Source organism: Glossina fuscipes, unplaced genomic scaffold (genome assembly GCF_014805625.2).
Source record: "Glossina fuscipes isolate IAEA_lab_2018 unplaced genomic scaffold, Yale_Gfus_2 263, whole genome shotgun sequence".
NCBI lineage: Eukaryota > Metazoa > Arthropoda > Insecta > Diptera > Glossinidae > Glossina > Glossina fuscipes.
This window is the reverse complement of record NW_023998606.1, coordinates 439177-457406: the sequence shown is the minus strand read 5'-3', so window position 1 is coordinate 457406 and position 18230 is coordinate 439177. Positions and strand designations below refer to the sequence as shown.

The window sequence follows — 18230 nt, the reverse complement described above, 5'->3', positions numbered from 1 at the left end:
TCACATCAAATTGTACTTCTCCAACGTTTTTTTTTTGTCTGTTTAATTACAATTGCATTATTTGCTTAATGAAGGCAAAGTAGAAAAAACCAACAACACATCCTCTTTGATATCACCTTTTTCTTTCGGAAAAAAAGCAAAATAATCCACAAAAACTCAACTCCATCACATTATTAAATTATTCCTCCTTAGAGGAATGTCTATAAAAATTGAACAAAACGTCTTCGCGGACTTACGTTGTGCGATCACAACCAATTCAATCCTCGGCTCAAACTCAACTAACTCTATCTCCCCTGACTTAAATTTTAAAACGCAGACAGACTTCTCCTTTTTACTTCGTTTCCCTCTTCTTCTTCCTGTTGCTCTCTCTATAACGGCTTGCCGCTACTCTCACAAGAGCAAGCATAGATCCCGCAAAATCATACGATTTTGCCTATGCTTGCAAGAGCAAAAGGAAAAAAAAAGGAGTACCGCAAAATCATACGATTCTGCCTGTACTTGCAAAAGCAAGCAAAGGTACCGCAAAATCATACGATTTTGCCTGTACTTGTAAGTAAGGAGATCAGAAAGAAAAAAAAAAAAAACACATATACCGCAAGATCATGCGATTTACTTGCGGTACCACAACATCGCATGATTTTGTCTAACGGCATGCCGTTATTGCGCCGCTTGCGGTTGACACAGACCGACAGACACCCTACCCAAGGTTTGTTCGCGGCCGTTACAAGGTCTTGCCTTTTACAAAAAGTTAGATTCTGATATGATTTGCATTTATTAAATATCGTGAATATCTCGTCCTTTGATTTTATGATGATTTCTGATTGATGATCGGTTGCCGTGTTATCATTTCTTTTTACGGCTTTTAGAAGAACAGTTTCATACACTGGTTATTGGAATATTGATAGTACAGAGGATTGAGATGAAATTAGTTAGTATTTTTATTCGGAATGCCTCTTCTATTGTTTTAAAAAGCATTTTTTCTCTATTTATTGCTCCTATTGATAGCTGTATTTCCTCCTCGGATAAAATGAGTGATTTTATTATTCCAGCCTTGGCCCAATGTATGGCGTGGTTGATATTCTGCAGCTCTTCTTTAAGGATTTTTATTTGATATTGTGTGTCGGAAATTAATTTTTCTTTATTATAGTTTTTGCCAGATTTAAATTCTTTTATCAAACTGTTAGTGATCTTGGTTATATTGTTATACTTATCCTCGTAAAGCTTATTGATTATGGTTTGTCGGTTGTTTTTATGTAGTAGGTTGTTTATTTTGTCCTTGTATTGTCATTAGGTCTTCATGATCGGGATTACCCGTAATCCATTTCCAGGCGGATCCTATGAAATCCGAATGATCTTCTCGTTATTATTTTCCCAGGCTTCAGGCGTCGTAGTATATTTTCGATTTGACCCATTTCATGCTTGAGATAAGGGAATAGAGAATGATCGCTGTTGTTGTTGACTATCTTTCCCAATTCATTGATTTTTGTTTCGTATTCGTCCAAGTCAATTACGTGGATTAATTTGAAGTTTCCAGTGTGGATGGCTACGACTTGTGATTTGGAGAAATCCAAAATTTGTATGTCTCCGGTGATTATCCCAATCAAAAACGTGAAATTTGAAGTTTTTAGTTCCTTATATTATTTTTATGTACAGTTTTTCCTGAATTAGTTATAATAATTGTCCGTTTGTCTTCTCTAACTATTTCTTTGTAGTATCGGAAATTCAATTTTGAGCCTAGTCGTTTGTTATGTTTTACGTAGATTTCATCCCCTGGTGAGTAGTGTTTCATTTTTGTTTTTTTTTTTTGTTATGGTCTTTCAAGTCCTGTCTCTGTTTTTCTTTCAGTCTATCAATATTTTGCAGTCTTAAGTTCTATTGGTTTTTTCTTTGTGACAGAATGAATAGTGAAGTTGTATTCATTTACAGCTCTTTCCAGAAATTCTTCGAAAGTCCTTTTTTGTCCATCCGATTTGAGGCATCTCATTATTTCGCACAGAGTAGAATGGAATCGTTCGATTTGTCCGTTCACCTCGCTCCTATATGGCGGCGTGCGATATATCTTGATTTTGAGATCGTCTTCGAGCATAACGATAATAGAGGCAGATTGCAGGGCCTTCACGTTATCAATCACGATCATTTTGGAAATCCCAAAATAGAACAAGATATCTTGTAGAGGTCTCTTGATATGTTCAGCAGCACGGGATTAGATCAGTTTTGTTATTGCGAATTTGGTAAATTTGTCTATGGCGGTTAATACCAGGTGTCTTTCGGTAGAGAAGACATCGATGTGTATGGTGTGACCCGTATGGGTTGGATTAGGTGTAGGCTGAATCTCTATATTGTTGGGATGACGATCGTATTTATTTTCCTTATATGTTTTGCAGTTGTTAACTATTTTCCTGATTTTGGCTGACATGTTTGGGAAGATATATTGCTGCAGGATCTACAGGCGATTTTCGTTAGCGTTTCTATGGGCTCTACGGTGTTCCTGACAAATTATTTCTGTCTGCTGTTCTTCGGTTTCTATGCCTTTTACTATGGTTTGTGAGAATCGTGTGTGATATTCCTTGAAATGCTGTGCATAGAAACTTTGTATTATCCCCATAATTGGTCCTGTGGTGCACAGACCGTTAATAACATTGGGATTGAGGTATCTTTTTAACGTCTCTATCAAAGCTTCGTTGGTGAGTTCCTTCTGTGTTATTGTGTGTCTTGAAAAAGTTTTAAAAATGGTTTCTAACTTGTAGCTGTCTTGATTACCGTGCTTAATAACTAACTGATTCCTGAATACGTTTAGAGGAATTAAGTGCTGTCCTGACCTTTCGTCGCTATGGACGGTACCAGTTAAGGAGTTTATTTCCTTGCTTGTTGGTGGTCTGGATAGGCAGTACGATGTTTTCCCTGCCGGGTTTGTATTCCAACTGGTAGTTATATTCCTCGAGGATTGCTTTCCATCTTTTGAGCTCCTGGTTTGTGTTTCTATTGCTTAGAGCATAAGTGAGTGGCTGTTGGTCTCTATAAATGTTGCCTTTTCCTGATCCATATAGGTAGTTACGCAGCGTTTTCAATGACCATACCATGGCTAGCATTTCCTTCTCGTTTGTGGCGTAGGCCTCTTCTGTCTTACTTAGCGTACGAGATAAGAATGTTATTGGTCTCCTATCCTGGGATAAAACTGCTCCTATGGCGTAGTTTGATGCGTCCGTTGTAAGCTCGAAGGGTTTATCGAAGTTGGGATGAGTCAATATGACTTCATTCGAGCTTAGAGAATTCTTTAGATGACTGAAGGACTCCATCTCCTCTTTCCCTAGCCTTGTTAAGTTTTTCTTAGAACTTTGTTTGGACACGCGTTCATCCTCCCCTGTTAAAGGGCTTGCCAGGGGCTTGGCAAGCCTAGCGAAGTCTTTAATGAACCCCCTATAGTAGCCTGCCATTCCGAGAAAAGATCATAGATCTTTGAGTGGTGGAATGAGTGGTGGAAAGTCCACGATTGCTTGGATTTTGTTGAGGTTGGGTTTAATTCCATTTGTTCCTACTATAAAACGTAAAATTCGACTTCAACCTCTAAAAATTCGCATTTGTCGAGCTGAACCTTCAGATTAGCTTTCTCTAAGGTATCAAACACTTCCTGTAAGTTGTTGAAGTGGTCATTTTCGTCTTTTCCAAATTTGATCACGTCATCGATATAGACGTAGCACCGCTTTCCGAAGTGTTCTCTCAGGACACAGACAGTCCTTTGGCATTTTTTAAACCAAATGCTAATCGGACGAACTCATATTCGCCGTTGCTGACTGAGAAGGCGGTTTTTTGAATGTCAGATTCCTTGAGTGGTATCTGGTAAAAGCCACTTTTAAGATCGATTATAGAGAAAAATTTGTTTTTGCTAAGGTTAGCTAATACGTCGTTTATTTTCGGAATTGGGTATTTATCGGGTAAGGTGATTTCGTTTAATTTGCGGTAGCCCACTACCATTCTGTACTTTTTCTGGCCAGAAGAGTCCATTTTTTTTGGTACAGGTGAGTTATACGGAGACTGTGAAGATCTGATTATGTTATCTTGTAAGAGGTCTTTTATTTGGTTGTCTACTTCTTCCTTCAGAGCCATAGGATACGGATAGCTTCTAGAGTAGACTGGTTGATCGGACGTTGTTCGGATTTCGGCTAAGACGTTTGATGCGAAGGTCAGTTTTCTGTTAGGGTCTGCAAATAGGTGTGAGCAGTTTTGGAGTAGTTCTCGTAGACGATTGCTTTGTTTTTCAGACAAATGTGAAGTGTGTAGTTTTATATTATTGATGTGGCTTGATATGCACTGTTTTAACGGGATTTTAACATCTATTGTCATGAAGTTAAGATTGGTATAGATGACTGCATTGAGTTCTCCCAATGTATCGTTACCGATACTGCCATCGAAAGATTTAAGGCTTGGTAAAATAAAAAATTTAATTTTATTCCTGTTCGGGAATAGTTGCACGTTGGCATGGTGAGTTATTCTTCTTTTTCCGCAGACGGAACTGGCTAGAAAGGATTTCTCATTTATAATGGGGTTCCTTATATGTTTGGGTTGAAAATAATTTTTGTTCGACACTGTATCTATTAAGAATTTTAAAATATCTTCACCGCCACTTTTATGTTCAAAATAAGGCAGTGAAGATTGCCTTAATCTAAAAAATGAATATCTTCGAGCGGTTCTATTTGCTCATACTCCGGGATTTCGATTGGTTCCATACTTTCGTTATATGTTTCCTCTGGATTTGGTTCTATTGTTCTTCCTTCATCGTTGTCCGCTTCACACATTATGTTGTAGGACCTTTGATGTTTGGGAGGCATTCCTTGAAATTGTTGTGAGGGTGGTCGCTTTTTTACGTAAGTTTGGTATTGGTTCGGGCGATTTGCGTAGTTTATGTGTATGGTCCGTATGCTCCTGTCTACATCCATTGGTTCATCACGTCGTTGTAGTTTTGGGGGCACTGCTGGTTGGTATTGAGGATTTCCTTCGAATGTCGGATGGTACGCTCTTGGGTGATTGATCCCTTGTTGATACTGTCTGTCAAATGTTGGTGGTGATCTCGGATATTGTCTATGGAAAATTGGAGGTGGTTTCTGCTGATTGCAAAACGGTGTCCTGGCTTCTGGAATGGGCTGATAATTCCTTCTTTGCGATAAGGGTGAAGCTATGTTCCTTCGGATCGTGTTCACGTTCTGAAGCTTTAACAATAAATGCAATGCTTGTGGCAGATCCGTTGGTTCCCTCATGCTGAGCAATCGAGGTAGATCGCCTGTAAGTCCTCTGATAAATGTGCCTAAAGCTTTCTCGCGGTATGCCTGAGTCATATTATTTAATGATTCCGTACCCATGTTCATACAAGAAAGTTTATTAAGAATTAGCTGATAAACATCCTGATAAAATTCCTGAATGCTTCTATTTCCTTGCATCAGCGTTGTCATCTGATACTCAAGTGTTCCCAGATCCCTCTTGTCCGCATAGTGCATGGTTAGGCACTTTGAGATTTTACTCCAGTTTAGCGGTGTATTGTAGGATTCAAGGGCTATGTCCGCTTGTCCTACTATTTTGTTTCTTACTACGTTTAATATGCCATAGTATTTAGGGCTGCCTCTGATATGGTCATAAATCTTCAGTATCCTGTCAACACTTTTCTTCCAAGAACTAAATTCCTCTGGTTTCTCCGAAAATTCTCTTAGGCTTTTGACTACGTCTGGTATTGAGTTAAGTACGTTTAGGTTAACTCCCGTTGAGGTGTCAATTGTTTGGTCAACGTTGTCGTCTCCTAGATCTGGGTTAATTATTTCCTGAAGTACCTCTCTTCCTTCGTCCCTCATCGTTTCTAACACTAATTCTCTTATTTGTTCTCGCATATTGAACAAATTTAAAGCGGACGATCCTGCACCTCTAGTCTGATTTGCATTTAGGATGGATGGCCTAACTAAATTTTCAATGCTCACTTTGAAATTTGGGTAACTTCGATTATATAGAGAGGAGAGAGAAGAAAAAAAAATATATTTATTGTTGTAATGTCCCTATTTTATATTCCAATAACTCGTGATTTGTCGCGAAGAAAAAGGGAAAAAAATTTTTGACTTCAGATTTTGATATTCCGATAACTTGTGATTTGAACGCAAAAGAAAGTCTTAAATTTAATTCAGTAATATTCAGATTTTGATATTACGATAATTTGTAATTTTTGGAAAAAATTCTTAGTTTTAATTTTATGGTATTCGGATTTTGATATTCCGATAACTTGTGATTTGTCGAAAACTTGAGGTTTGCCGAAAAATTCTTAATTTCAATTTTGTGATTTATCGTAAAATTAATTTTAATTCTGCTTTAGGCTTACTTGCTAAATTTTATTTAAACATTTTCAAATTCTTTGCAGATTTTGCTAATATTAATTTATTTTCGTTTCAGTTTCTTGCAATAATTTTTTCATTAATTGATTTCTTTTTTATTTTTCTTTAATATAGTTTCACTTAGGTTTGTTTTCTTTGCCTTCTTTGGCTTTTATTTAATTTTCCTCTATTCTTTTTTTTTTTTTAATTTCCAAATTTATTTTTTTTCTTTGTTTTATGTTTCCTTTTTTTAAATAAATTTTTTCTCTTTTCTTCTATTATTAATAAAAATTTTCCTCTTCTTTTTTTTATTTTTTTCAACTTAATTCTTTTTAATTTTCACTTTTCTCTTAAAAATTTCTTGTATTTTTATTGTTTCCTTTGTATTAAAATAATAAAAATCTTACTTACATTAATACTCTGGGTTTTACTATAGTTGATGAGTCCTTTACCATCTATCCGTTCCTTTTGTTTCCAATTGCTGCACACTCTGCTCCTTCAGCTTGGTTGCTCCTCGGACTGGTGCTCCCATTTGGTGATTCCTACTTAAGGGCCTTGCCGCTTCCTATGCTGCTCGAAGTCGACCGAAACTTACGGTGGTTTTGTTTGTTATTGTTAACAAACTTTATAAGAGCCTTTTTTATTTCTTTAATCACTTATTAAAACTTTTGGATTTTGTTTTGTAAATTTATTATTCTTTTATTTAATTTTTAAACTTTGTTTTATAAATTTGTTTTAGTTTTAATGAAGTGTCTTTTAATTATTTCTTTTTTGTTTTATTATAATTTTTTTTTATTTAAAGAAGTTTCATAACTTCCCTTTAATTTTCTCTTAACTTCCTTTAAATTTTAAAATAATTTTTATTAATTTATTTTATATCCTTTTCCTGTGAGGCCTCTTTTACCACCGTAGTCCACAGTCGCAGTTCTTCCTTCCTGAAAAACTCTGCTCTGGCGCCAGTTAAATAATTTTATTTTCCTTTTATTAGTAAAACACAAACTTTTACAATTTTTATTTATTCAATTTATTTAACGGATTTATTGGTGAAATAGTTGTTTGAAATGAATAGTTGGTAAAGCGACTGACTTTCTTTATCAATTTATAAGAGAGGAAACCTCGGTTTAACCAATTATCCACAGTCAGAATTTATTTTTATTGTAGGGTGAAATGAGATATCTGTGGGAGATGTTTATGGTAGGGTGCCATTGGATATGGGTGAGAAGTGTTTACATTAACTTTATATGACACCTTAAGTTTGTTTATTATATTTGTGAGGATGGTTCATAAATTTGTTCTTATTATTAGGATGGTCCTTAACTTATATGTTGGTGGATATATACTTTTTTAACCGAAGGAAGGTTAAGATTTCGGGTGCTCAAAAACCACATAAATGTTACTTTCACCATGAAATTTGTAATTTTCATAAGGAAGGAGATTTGATATATAGGTCCTTAGTTTGCGAGTTTGATTTCTGCGGAAATCTGCTTAAAGAATATTCCTTATTTTATAAGGATGGTGACTCCATCGTATCCATCAACATCGCATATATGGGCCCAAATGGGGTTTAACATTTATAAATCTGACACATTCACGTTAATTCTGAAAATATCTGGAAAATCGTTTCAGTACAATTTTTCGAAAGACATGGTGATGTTTTGCCACAATTAAGGATCCAATCTACCACATTTGAAACACATTTTCATATTTTACTACGGATGGCTTTTTGACGGTGAAGGTGAAAGGCGGCAAGTGCCTCATCATCGTTGATTTGGAGTGACACTTTTGTATACCAAATCAGCAGCTGCATTATCACAACTATTTTAGCGTCTATCACATTCTTGCAATTTAGTGAAGTATGTATAAAACCATTGATATAGACAGCCATAACCTCTGCTGAGCGCGTAGGTGCAAGATTCTCAACAAGTTTTTTTTTCTTTGCTTGACGACTTCAAACACTGACGTTTTGTTCCACCGTAAATTTTGACAAATTTATGAAACTATTATTCATTTAGTACCATTTCATTTTTTATGTCCCAACCCTTTGCGGGGCCTCAAACCACCGCGCACACATAAATTTCAATTAAGCGACCAACACAATAAGAATTACTAATTCTTGGTTTTAATACTTGAGAATGAAAAATTTAATTAATAAAAAATTTCGTAAGTTTCCAAAAAATATAAACAAAGGCTAGCCATAGATTTTGCTTTACCATCACTTGCAGACTATCTGCTTAACTAATTTTACGTTACGCGTTCACGTTATGTTTTCCGCTTCAAGCTTTTCGATTAGCTAAATGAAGTTTAAAAAACAGCTGTTAAAGAAGGAGCCTAGTGACGGACTTTACTGCGCAAGTTACGCAAGACATCAGAGATACGTAAACGTAAGGATACAAAGAGAGGTTGGGTTCTGGTTGGGTTCTTGTTGGGTTCTCCTTCCCATCTTTTGGACGCACTCGTATAGTGTAAATTAAAATTCCACATAATATGATATAAAATAATATAATATAAAATATATTACAGTAATTGCTATAACTCCTGCGGTCCCGTCTTATTCAATTGAATTTCCAACTCCTTGCCGACGCCGAATTCATTATCATTCGGGCGAAAATTGTCAATAAACAGTTGCACGTAACTTGCTCTTACATTCCCCCAAATGCTGATATCGCCATTTATAAGAGACATGCTGTCCTCATTGATGACGTAGCCGAAAAGTCTAAACCTACCGATATAGACACAGCATTTGGAAACTTCAGTTTTCCAAAAGTCATTTGGTGTTATAGTGGTATTTCTGGCTGTGTGGTCCCACTTCAACATCTGATAGAGCTATTATCTTTTTCAATTAACTATTTGATTGTAATTTACTACAATACAACCGTTCTCCTAATTGTAATGGCAGACTGCTAGATCTTTATTTGGCCAATCTTGGCACGACGGTCCGTTGAACTACTCTAACGTGCCAAATCCAACTTCCCCCAATAAATATTATAAAAATAACAAAATTAATATTTTACTGCTTAAATCTCACATTTCTCACACATTATGTTTGACTTCTCTGCTGGAAATATTGAAACCTTATTGTCCTCGTTCTATAAAGTATTAAAAACCTAACTATTTCTGCATCCACTCCGTCAAACAATCTCGCTGTCAGAGCATGTGACCACCACGATTTAACAAGAGTATTATTATTATTATCATTATAAATTTAGCCAAAGAATAAATTCTAATAGTAAAAAAGTCTTAAAGTACTGGCTTCTAAGGCTTTCGGCTTTATTAAAAACTCTACGGCACTTGAGATTTGAACGCAGCACCATTGAGTTGCTAGTCGAGACTTTTGTGTACTCGGCCACACAGGCGGACAAAAACAAGAGTTTTAAAAGTTAGAAAGCTAACAAAAATCAACTATTCAAAAAATTCTCACTGATTAACAATCCTAAATATTTTTAAATTTTGTTAACTCCAAAAGAAAAGTTGCCGTATATCCTACGCAGGTTTCTCTCAATGGCCCGGAGTCGTCTGATGGTGTTGAAGCCTCAAAACTCTTTCCAGAAATTTTTCAACTGCTAATTCCTATTCAACTGTTAACTATCCTTATCTGGTTTTGATTCCCAACTCTTAGAAGGTTTAAGGTCTCTAAAATATAGGCATCTGCGCCTGGGTTTGGTGCGATTCCATCATGTATACTTAAAACATGCTCTGTCGGGCTAAGTGGTGTTATTTCAATGATTTTTAACCAGTCAATGAAATCAGGCGTTTTTCCTTTGTGTTGGAAGAGTAGTTTCCTTATTTCAATTCACAAATGTGGAAATAGATAGCAAGTTAAGAACTATAGAGGCATCGCCAAGTTGAGCGTCTAACCTAAATTGTTTGTTAAGCGAATTGTTACTCAGTATCTAGCTTTTGCTATTAAATCTTATATTTCTCCATTCATGCGTGGCTTTCGGAAAATAAGATCTACTGTCACGAACCTCTAAGAGTTTACTTGCCATGTTTTCAAGGCTTTAGTGGCTCTATCTTTTAATCTTAATATCTCATCATGATTCCAAAATTAATTTTTGTTTGCTGTATCGGTTGCAAGCTTACGCATGTCTGCGTTGGCTTAGGGATTCATTTCCAATTTGTTCTGTATTGTCGTTGGTGTGCCTCTGTGCTAGTTGTGTACATCTTTTTTCTTTCTTTTCCCTTCCTATTTATTTATACATGAATTATTATTTGATAATTGTTATAGATATTTTTTTTTCTTATGTCTCCTTTGTACTAGTTTTTAATATTAATTAGTATCAGGTTTACTCCTAAGAATCAATTGAATTTGACTGTTAATTTGTTTTAGTTGACTTTCACGTGTAATTACTTACTAGGTAGGTTTTAAATTTGAAATAAGTTTTTATTTCCTCTTTTACCTTTGTTTTATTTGTTAGCTTCGTTCAAAGCCATATGGCTTTTGATACAATCAAGTTTTGCTTGATTCTTGGCTCTGGGAATAAAAGTTGAACATATGGAAAGCAATGTAAGCGAATTATGTGAGAGTATAGAGTTTTGAATTATGAATTTTTTTGTAATCAAGCCTCGCATTCCGAAAAATTTGTCAACATTTTACGGCGTTTGTCGCAAATGGCAAGTCCTATAGTCGTGTACGTAATTTAAAGCATGTGTGACAAATTCGCAACATTAGAAAGAATGGCATAAACACAAGATTAAGTTATGCGTCAGCAGTATGCAATACTGCAATATTGCAACATACGGTATCAGTTTGTAGCAAAATTGTATGATTTGAGAAAATTGCCCTATAACTCCGTTTTATGTACATAAACATTCAATAAATTATATTAAAAAGATTTTCTAAATAAGTTTTTCACTTCAGATTTCCCGATGGCTTACAATACTTTCACTGCGACATACGCTGATGACGCAGCAATTTTTTTTTATCTAGTGATGCCGCAAATGTTTTCTATGAACTACAAATTCATCTCAGCAAAATTTTTCTTTGGCTGAAGAAATCGCATACTAAAATAAATGCTGAAAGATCTAAGCTTATTATCTTTACATTTTCACTAAAAATATCGCTATCAACAACTGGGTTAAATATCTTTCGTTACGTGTACTTCTTCCAGAAACAAAAAGACTCAATTGGCAAATTTGTGCAGTATCTCAATTTAATCTAAAAATTAAGTATTGCTTACAGAAATACCCTCCAATCTATTTGAACTTGAGGCATACAATTATGAGAAACAGCCTAATGTTAAAATATATCAAAAAGATAAATTTAAGACTCTTCGCTTTATTTGTAATGCCCCGCAGTACGTCAGCGACATAGCCATTCATGACTACTTGAATTTTCCATGTGCTATAAATCGAACGCAACGACTTTCTTGTTAATGTTGTCCTGCTGAGTAATTGCAACTTCAACGTCTCTTCTAGAAAAATCCAATAGGATGAGAATATTAAAATATTATAGCGCCACGTACTGGATCTACTAATTAAAAATTAACGCAATTTTTCTAAATTAAATTTAAGTTTGTATAGTTTACTTTTATTTAATTATAATTGTGCTGTTATATTATTTCTATTGTAGAAGAATAACCTCTGCTATTTTGTTCATCTTGCTACAAAATTGACTTATTACTTTTTTGCATACGCCGTAATTTAAAAATATAATAAAAAAAAAAAACTTTTATTTAAGTTAGCCAAAAGGTGGAAAATAAGTTTTATCCCAGTCAATTTTATCGGACTACGGGCAAAAGTTTGGAAAAACGTAACTTGTTACACATTCAAATCATAAGCTCACTTAAGACGTTGGGGCAAAATTTATTTTCACAAAGCAGGTCACGGGCCATCGCTAACCGCTGCCTAGGTTTTTTTTCCACTCTGAAAATATTCTCTATATCACAATATGAATAAAACATATTCGCTACAAGTCCACGTTATTTTTTAGGACAAACTTTGAAAATTCAAACGTTTTATTTATTTATTTATTTATTCCACTTATACAAGAAACTCAACTAAAACAAAATGGCAGTCGAGTTCAATTGACTCTTAAGTAAATCTTAAAATTATTTAATAATAAAACTTAGTATAAGTACAATAAAACAAATAAGGAGGAGAAAAAAAAAAAAAGCATGTACACAATTAGCATAGAGCCACGCCCACAACCGATACAGGACCAAATTGCAAGTGAACCCCTAAGCCATCGCAAACATGCATAAGCTTGGCAACCGATAATTGTTAACAACAAATTAATTTTCGACTCATAATGACAAAATCTAAGGTTAAATCAGTTTAAGTACGACATAGGTAAATCGCGCTTGTTGAGCAATATTGCTTTAATAGACTTTAAAGAGTCCGTTAATGAGAATAGATGATAGACATCATTTAGGTTCTTGCAAACAACTCTGAGCGGGTTAAACAGTTCAAAGTTATATTTGCATTGACTAAGCTTTATCAACATAAAGTACCTAGAGAAGCGGTTAGGGACATTAAAGCAAATCTCACGAAGTAATGCGGGCGAATCAATTGCACCATTTATTAATTTGATTAGGAAGGAAACCCCAAGAACAAATCTACGTTTCTCGAGTGACGGTAAGGATAACAGAAGCAACCTATTTTCATAGGGTGGAAGAGGGGAAATCGGGTCCCAACCCAAATTCCTAAGTGCAAACAGCAAGAATTGCTTTTGTATAGATTCAATTGAACCAACGTAGCATCTATATGAAGGAGACCACACAACAGAGGCATACTCAAGAATAGGTCTAACCAAACACGTGTAAAGTCTTTTAGTAATATAAGGATCATCAAGCTCTTTGGACCACCTCTTTATAAAACCAAGAGCGGACCTAGCTTTGCTTAACGAGGACTCAATATGCAAATTGAAACGTAACCTATAATCGAATAGAACGCCTAAATCAATGAACGAATCGACGTCTTCCAACCTGTGCGAATCAATGAAGTATTGGGTACTAAACGACTTCCTTCTTAAGAAAGAAAGCTTCTTACATTTATTTAGATTTAGCTTCAGAAGATTGAGGGAGCACCATGCAACCAAATTGTTCAAATCACTTTGAAGATGATGTGATTGCGATTCTACGGAAAAAGAAGTAAACAGTTTCACATCATCAGCATACATTAAAATCTTACTGAATTTAATCACGGAGGGCAAATCATTGATGTAAAGATTAAATAAAATAGGTCCCAAGTGGCTACCTTGAGGTACGCCAGACGTCACGGGAAATTCATCCGAGGTAATGAGGTTAAACAAAACCCTGAATGATCTACCATACAGATAAGAGCTTAACCATTCAACTAAGAAGAGAGGAAAGCCAGAGGTCTGGATTTTAAATCTAAGAAGTCTATGATTAACCATATCAAACGCCTTGCTAAAGTCAGTGTAAATGACATCAGTGCGAGAACCACTAGAAAAAGCCTTGAAAACATGAGAAGTAAACTCCAACAGATTGGTCTTCCCTTTCGAAAACCATGCTGGAAAGGAGAAATATACAATTTCATGGAAAAGGCTATATGCTGAGCCACAATTCGCTCGAACAGTTTAGGTAAGACACTCAACTTGGCGATGCCTCTGTAGTTCTCTACAAGTTGCCTACTACCACTTTTGTGAATAGGAATAAGGAAAGAAGTCTTCCAACACAAAGGGAAAACACCTAAATTCAAAGACTTATTAAAAATGTTTGAGATAACATCACAAAGCTCGCCAGCACAAGATATAAGTACACATGAGGGGATGCCATCGGGTCCAGGCGAACAATTATATTTCAGAGAGTTCAATCCTTCAAAAACGTCATTTTCCGATATAACAAAGTTAGGAATTGAAACCGAATTGGAAATCGAATATGGATAATTTTCCGATAAATCAAAATTGGCAGTTGAAAAGTTCTGTCGGAAGTATTCCGCAAATAGATTTGAGGATTCAAAATCATCCGAGGACTCGGAGCCATTAAAAGACACAAACGAAGGGTTTATGGAGATTTTTCTTTTGGAATTAACGAACTTAAAAAAGTATTTAGGGTTAGCAAACAAGGAGGATTTAACAAACTGAAGGTATCTGCAGTAGTATTGGCGGTTGAGGGAATTAAATTTATGCCTTGCAACAGAGTAAGCGAAATAGTCGAAAGAAGAACCACTTTTCGAAAATTTTTTGAACAACTTGTTTTTCCTATTCTTGTAGTATTTAATTGTCTTATTAAACCACGGGGGATCCTTACTTCGAGGACGGGACTGCTTGATCGGAACGGATGCAGAAATAGCTTGATTTAATACATTGTAGAACGACGACAGTAAGCTATCAATGCTTCCCTCTGAGAAATCGAGCACAAAATGAGAAAGATGAGATTTTAGTATGGAAACATTGATTTTATGGAAATCATAACGTTGATATGAAAAATTTGAATTTGGAACGTTATAGAGGTTCAACGAACCAACAGACTTGTAATGAAAGGAAACACCCAATGCTGGATGATATGGATCCTCAGGTAAACTAAACGGAAGACAACGATTAACGCAAACCTCAGGAAAATTTGCAAAGCAGAGATCAAGAAATCTCCCATTACAATTAGGGGTACCATTGTATTGAACTAAATTATTATCAAATAATTCATTGAAGAACACAACGGCTTTATCAGATGTTGAGGAAGGAATCAAACAGCCAGAACTATCACTGTAAAACCAATTGACTTGAGGCAAGTTGAAGTCACCCAACGCAAGGACTATATCGGTAGATTTAGATTGCTTGGCACCTTAACAAATGAGGGCGGCCTGTTTCTTATATACAGAGATATCCGAATTTGGGGGAATATAGGAGCAGGTCACATATAAGTGTTTGTTAGGAAATTTCACTCGAATGGCGATAAATTCAACATCGGGAGTAGTTGGAAATTCAAACGAATAGGTGGGGAGTGCCGTAGAAATAGCAATTAAAACACCACCACCATTGCGATACAAACGATCGTTTCTGAAAACTTGAAACGAATTATGGAAAAGTTCCGACGAATGTAGAACTGGCTTCAGCCATGTTTCAGTGAAGACCAGACAGGAAAACTCCGTACTCACTGAATTTAGGAAGGTAGAACGAATTTTTGAGTTTAGGCCCCTAACATTTTGATAAATGAGAGAAAATGAGGCTGAAGAAGTATTTAGTTTTTTGAAGGGGAAAGAGCTAATGCATTCGCATTACGGGGTCGGTCCCGAGGGATAAATTCCTTAATTAATGATCCAACCGGCCACAAAGTTTTATTTAAAATCAAATCCATATTTTCGGTCGGAACTAGAATTTTAAAAGATGAGATAGCTCTAGCTTGAGAAGGACCCAGTTTGAAAATACTAACTCGCTTTAAATTGACAGAAGGGGCTTTCGCAGCCAGATAACCCCTTATGTTTTCAACAGATGTATCTGGTGCCAGTCTTGACACAAATATGGCCTTTCTAGGAGGAACTGCCTTCAAGCATATGTCATCAGTACTAGGAGCAGCAGGGTTAACGGATGGGGAGTTATGAGTTGGGGAAAATATAGAGAGCGTAACCACACTTGCACGAGCAGCTTGCTCAGTTTGGCGACCAGCATTTACACCCGAACAGCGAGGAGGAGAGGACGATTTACTATTACCCTTATTAGTTTTGGGCAATGACGCCTGAGAAGATTGAGTGACATCTATGGGAGGAGATACCCTTGCCACTTCAGCATAGCTCAAGCCAGAAGGACTTCTCGGACTATTTGTAACATCTATGTTACCAACCGACTCAGCCGTAGCAGAAACACTAACATTATTTGTAGCCTTTAGGGAATCGCTAACTTGCACCAACGAAACGGACTTAGGAGGTGACGAACCACACGCTACGCTACGCGTTGAGACTATGTTAGCTGGAGAGGAAGATGACTGCGCAATATACCGACATTCATCAAACCTAGTCTTGATTAATTCAAACTTCTCCCACAAAGAGCCGAGATTTTTGCTCAAATCTGAGAAACAATTTCTCGTCTCCGTGAAGAGCTTGTAGAAATCAATATCCCGCTTTCTACAGTCAGGACATGACCATCGTAAACCTTTAGAAGGGTCAAGGACTGCATCAGCAGCACGGCCGGTAATACCAGCACACTTTGCATGTCCAAAACGATCACACAACCAGCAAGAAATGAATCGTTCAGATTCAGGGCCAGTTTTCGCACGACATGGAGTAAATAAACAATCCATGTCCATTGAAAACAAAAAAAAGTAGCTTAAGAAGGAAAAAAAAAACGAAAAAGAAAAAAAAATAAATAAATAAATAAATAATTTTTCCACGGCACAAATTTTCAGGAAAATTAAAGCAAATTTCTCACTTCCCTGCCCACTGTAAATATAGAGCGAAAACTAACGGAAACTGTAAACACAGATTAAAAGGCAAAAAGAGAGACTTTTACCAAGAGCTCAATTGTTGCTTGCAATAAACCAAAATGATTTTTTCACATAAATGGTTAATAAATTCATATACAATACATTCACACTTTATTCTTTAAGAGAATTGTTAAATTTAAACACGAATAAAGCAAAAAGTTAAGAAATACAACTAAAAAAATTGATATATTTGTTGACAGAATAAAAACGCGACTACAAGACACGCGCAGAGTTGCCAAACTTGATTTTAATCGTTTTAAATAAATAACACCACCAAATGACTTGTTCATTAATTATAGAAACTCATTCATTTTCGTATTGCTGTTTGTTTCTTTCTTGCGACTATTTATATATTTGTTTTTATTTGTTTGTATAAGAAAAAATTTAATTACAATTATTGCTTAAGTGTTTTACAAAATACAAAATATAAATATTATAATAGTTTTGTTAAGTTTGGTTCTTTGTTACTTTTGTTGTTGTCGATGATTAATCATTTGTATATATTTTAGTGCATGATATATTTATCTCTACCTTTTTGAATCAATATGTGAAAGGTGATAGCGAAAAAAACTACCAATAAGTTACATGACAACACAGACGTTTTGTGCGAAAGATCTACAGGTTATAACTATACTTAAATGTTAATTTTGATATATATATATTATGGATATAATTATAATAAAATACAAGATTATCTAATGGAATTTGATTTTGACTTTGATTTTCGAGATGATTTCGTCTTAAGAACGAGTTTTGGCATTAATTTTCTTCTAGTCTTGGAGTTTAAGACACAATATACATACACATAAGTATTTGGAAAAAGGGAAAGAAATGTTTTAAGTTTTGTTTCATTATAGAAAACTAGCTTCTTAATTTAATAAATGTCAAATAATTAAAAAGACAAATATCTAATGGACATATAGAGATTTAAGGAAATATATATAATTATAGCAGCATACATTTGACAAATTTCTGTTGACTTGTTCTGTGGTGTTCTTTGGGTTGTTGGTGGTTTGAATTCTCATAATTTTGTTGTTTGGTGTCTTTTGCTTTAATTAATTTCAAGTCGTTCGGTTACATAAACCTTGGCAGTGGCAGGAGCATTAGATCTACGTACGGCTACCGAAATAATAATACCCAAAGCGACAAATACTACTCCCATTGAATTCATGATGTAATGTTCTATCTCCGAGTTGCGAGTACTGAAAACGATTTCAAAAAAAAGAAGTTAAAGTTTCAACATATATCATTTAACACAATAAATACTTTACATCGGCCGTCAGGTAAGGAAACAAGTGCTTCAGTATGCGATATTTTTATTACCCATGCATTTTTTATTGGTTTCTAATAAAAGTAGCATGAGTTGCTGCAAGCGCAGCAATGACGTAATGAAGTCACAATGACAATCGAATGATTAATTAGCGACAAATAGTGCAACAATAATTAATAAGAGAGAAAAGAGGAAAGCATTTTCTGCGGCCTTTTCTATCTCCTTTCGCTAATTTCTAGA

The 18230-nt window shown here is 35.3% G+C and overlaps 1 protein-coding gene across 5 annotated transcripts in view; it reads right to left on the bottom strand.

Moving 5' to 3' along the window:
* Positions 1–17159: 17159 nt before the first annotated feature.
* Positions 17160–18230, bottom strand: part of LOC119642862 (cytochrome b561) — a 41974-nt gene continuing 40903 nt past the window's right edge. For 2 of the 5 annotated variants that reach the window (XM_038042165.1, XM_038042166.1), the window contains one exon: positions 17163–17922. In XM_038042165.1, coding sequence (XP_037898093.1) covers positions 17772–17922 — 151 coding nt within the window. In that variant the 3' untranslated portion in view covers positions 17163–17771. Of the gene's footprint in view, positions 17923–18230 lie in introns of all 5 variants that reach the window. The other 3 variants (XM_038042162.1, XM_038042163.1, XM_038042164.1) reach the window with 3 other exon arrangements.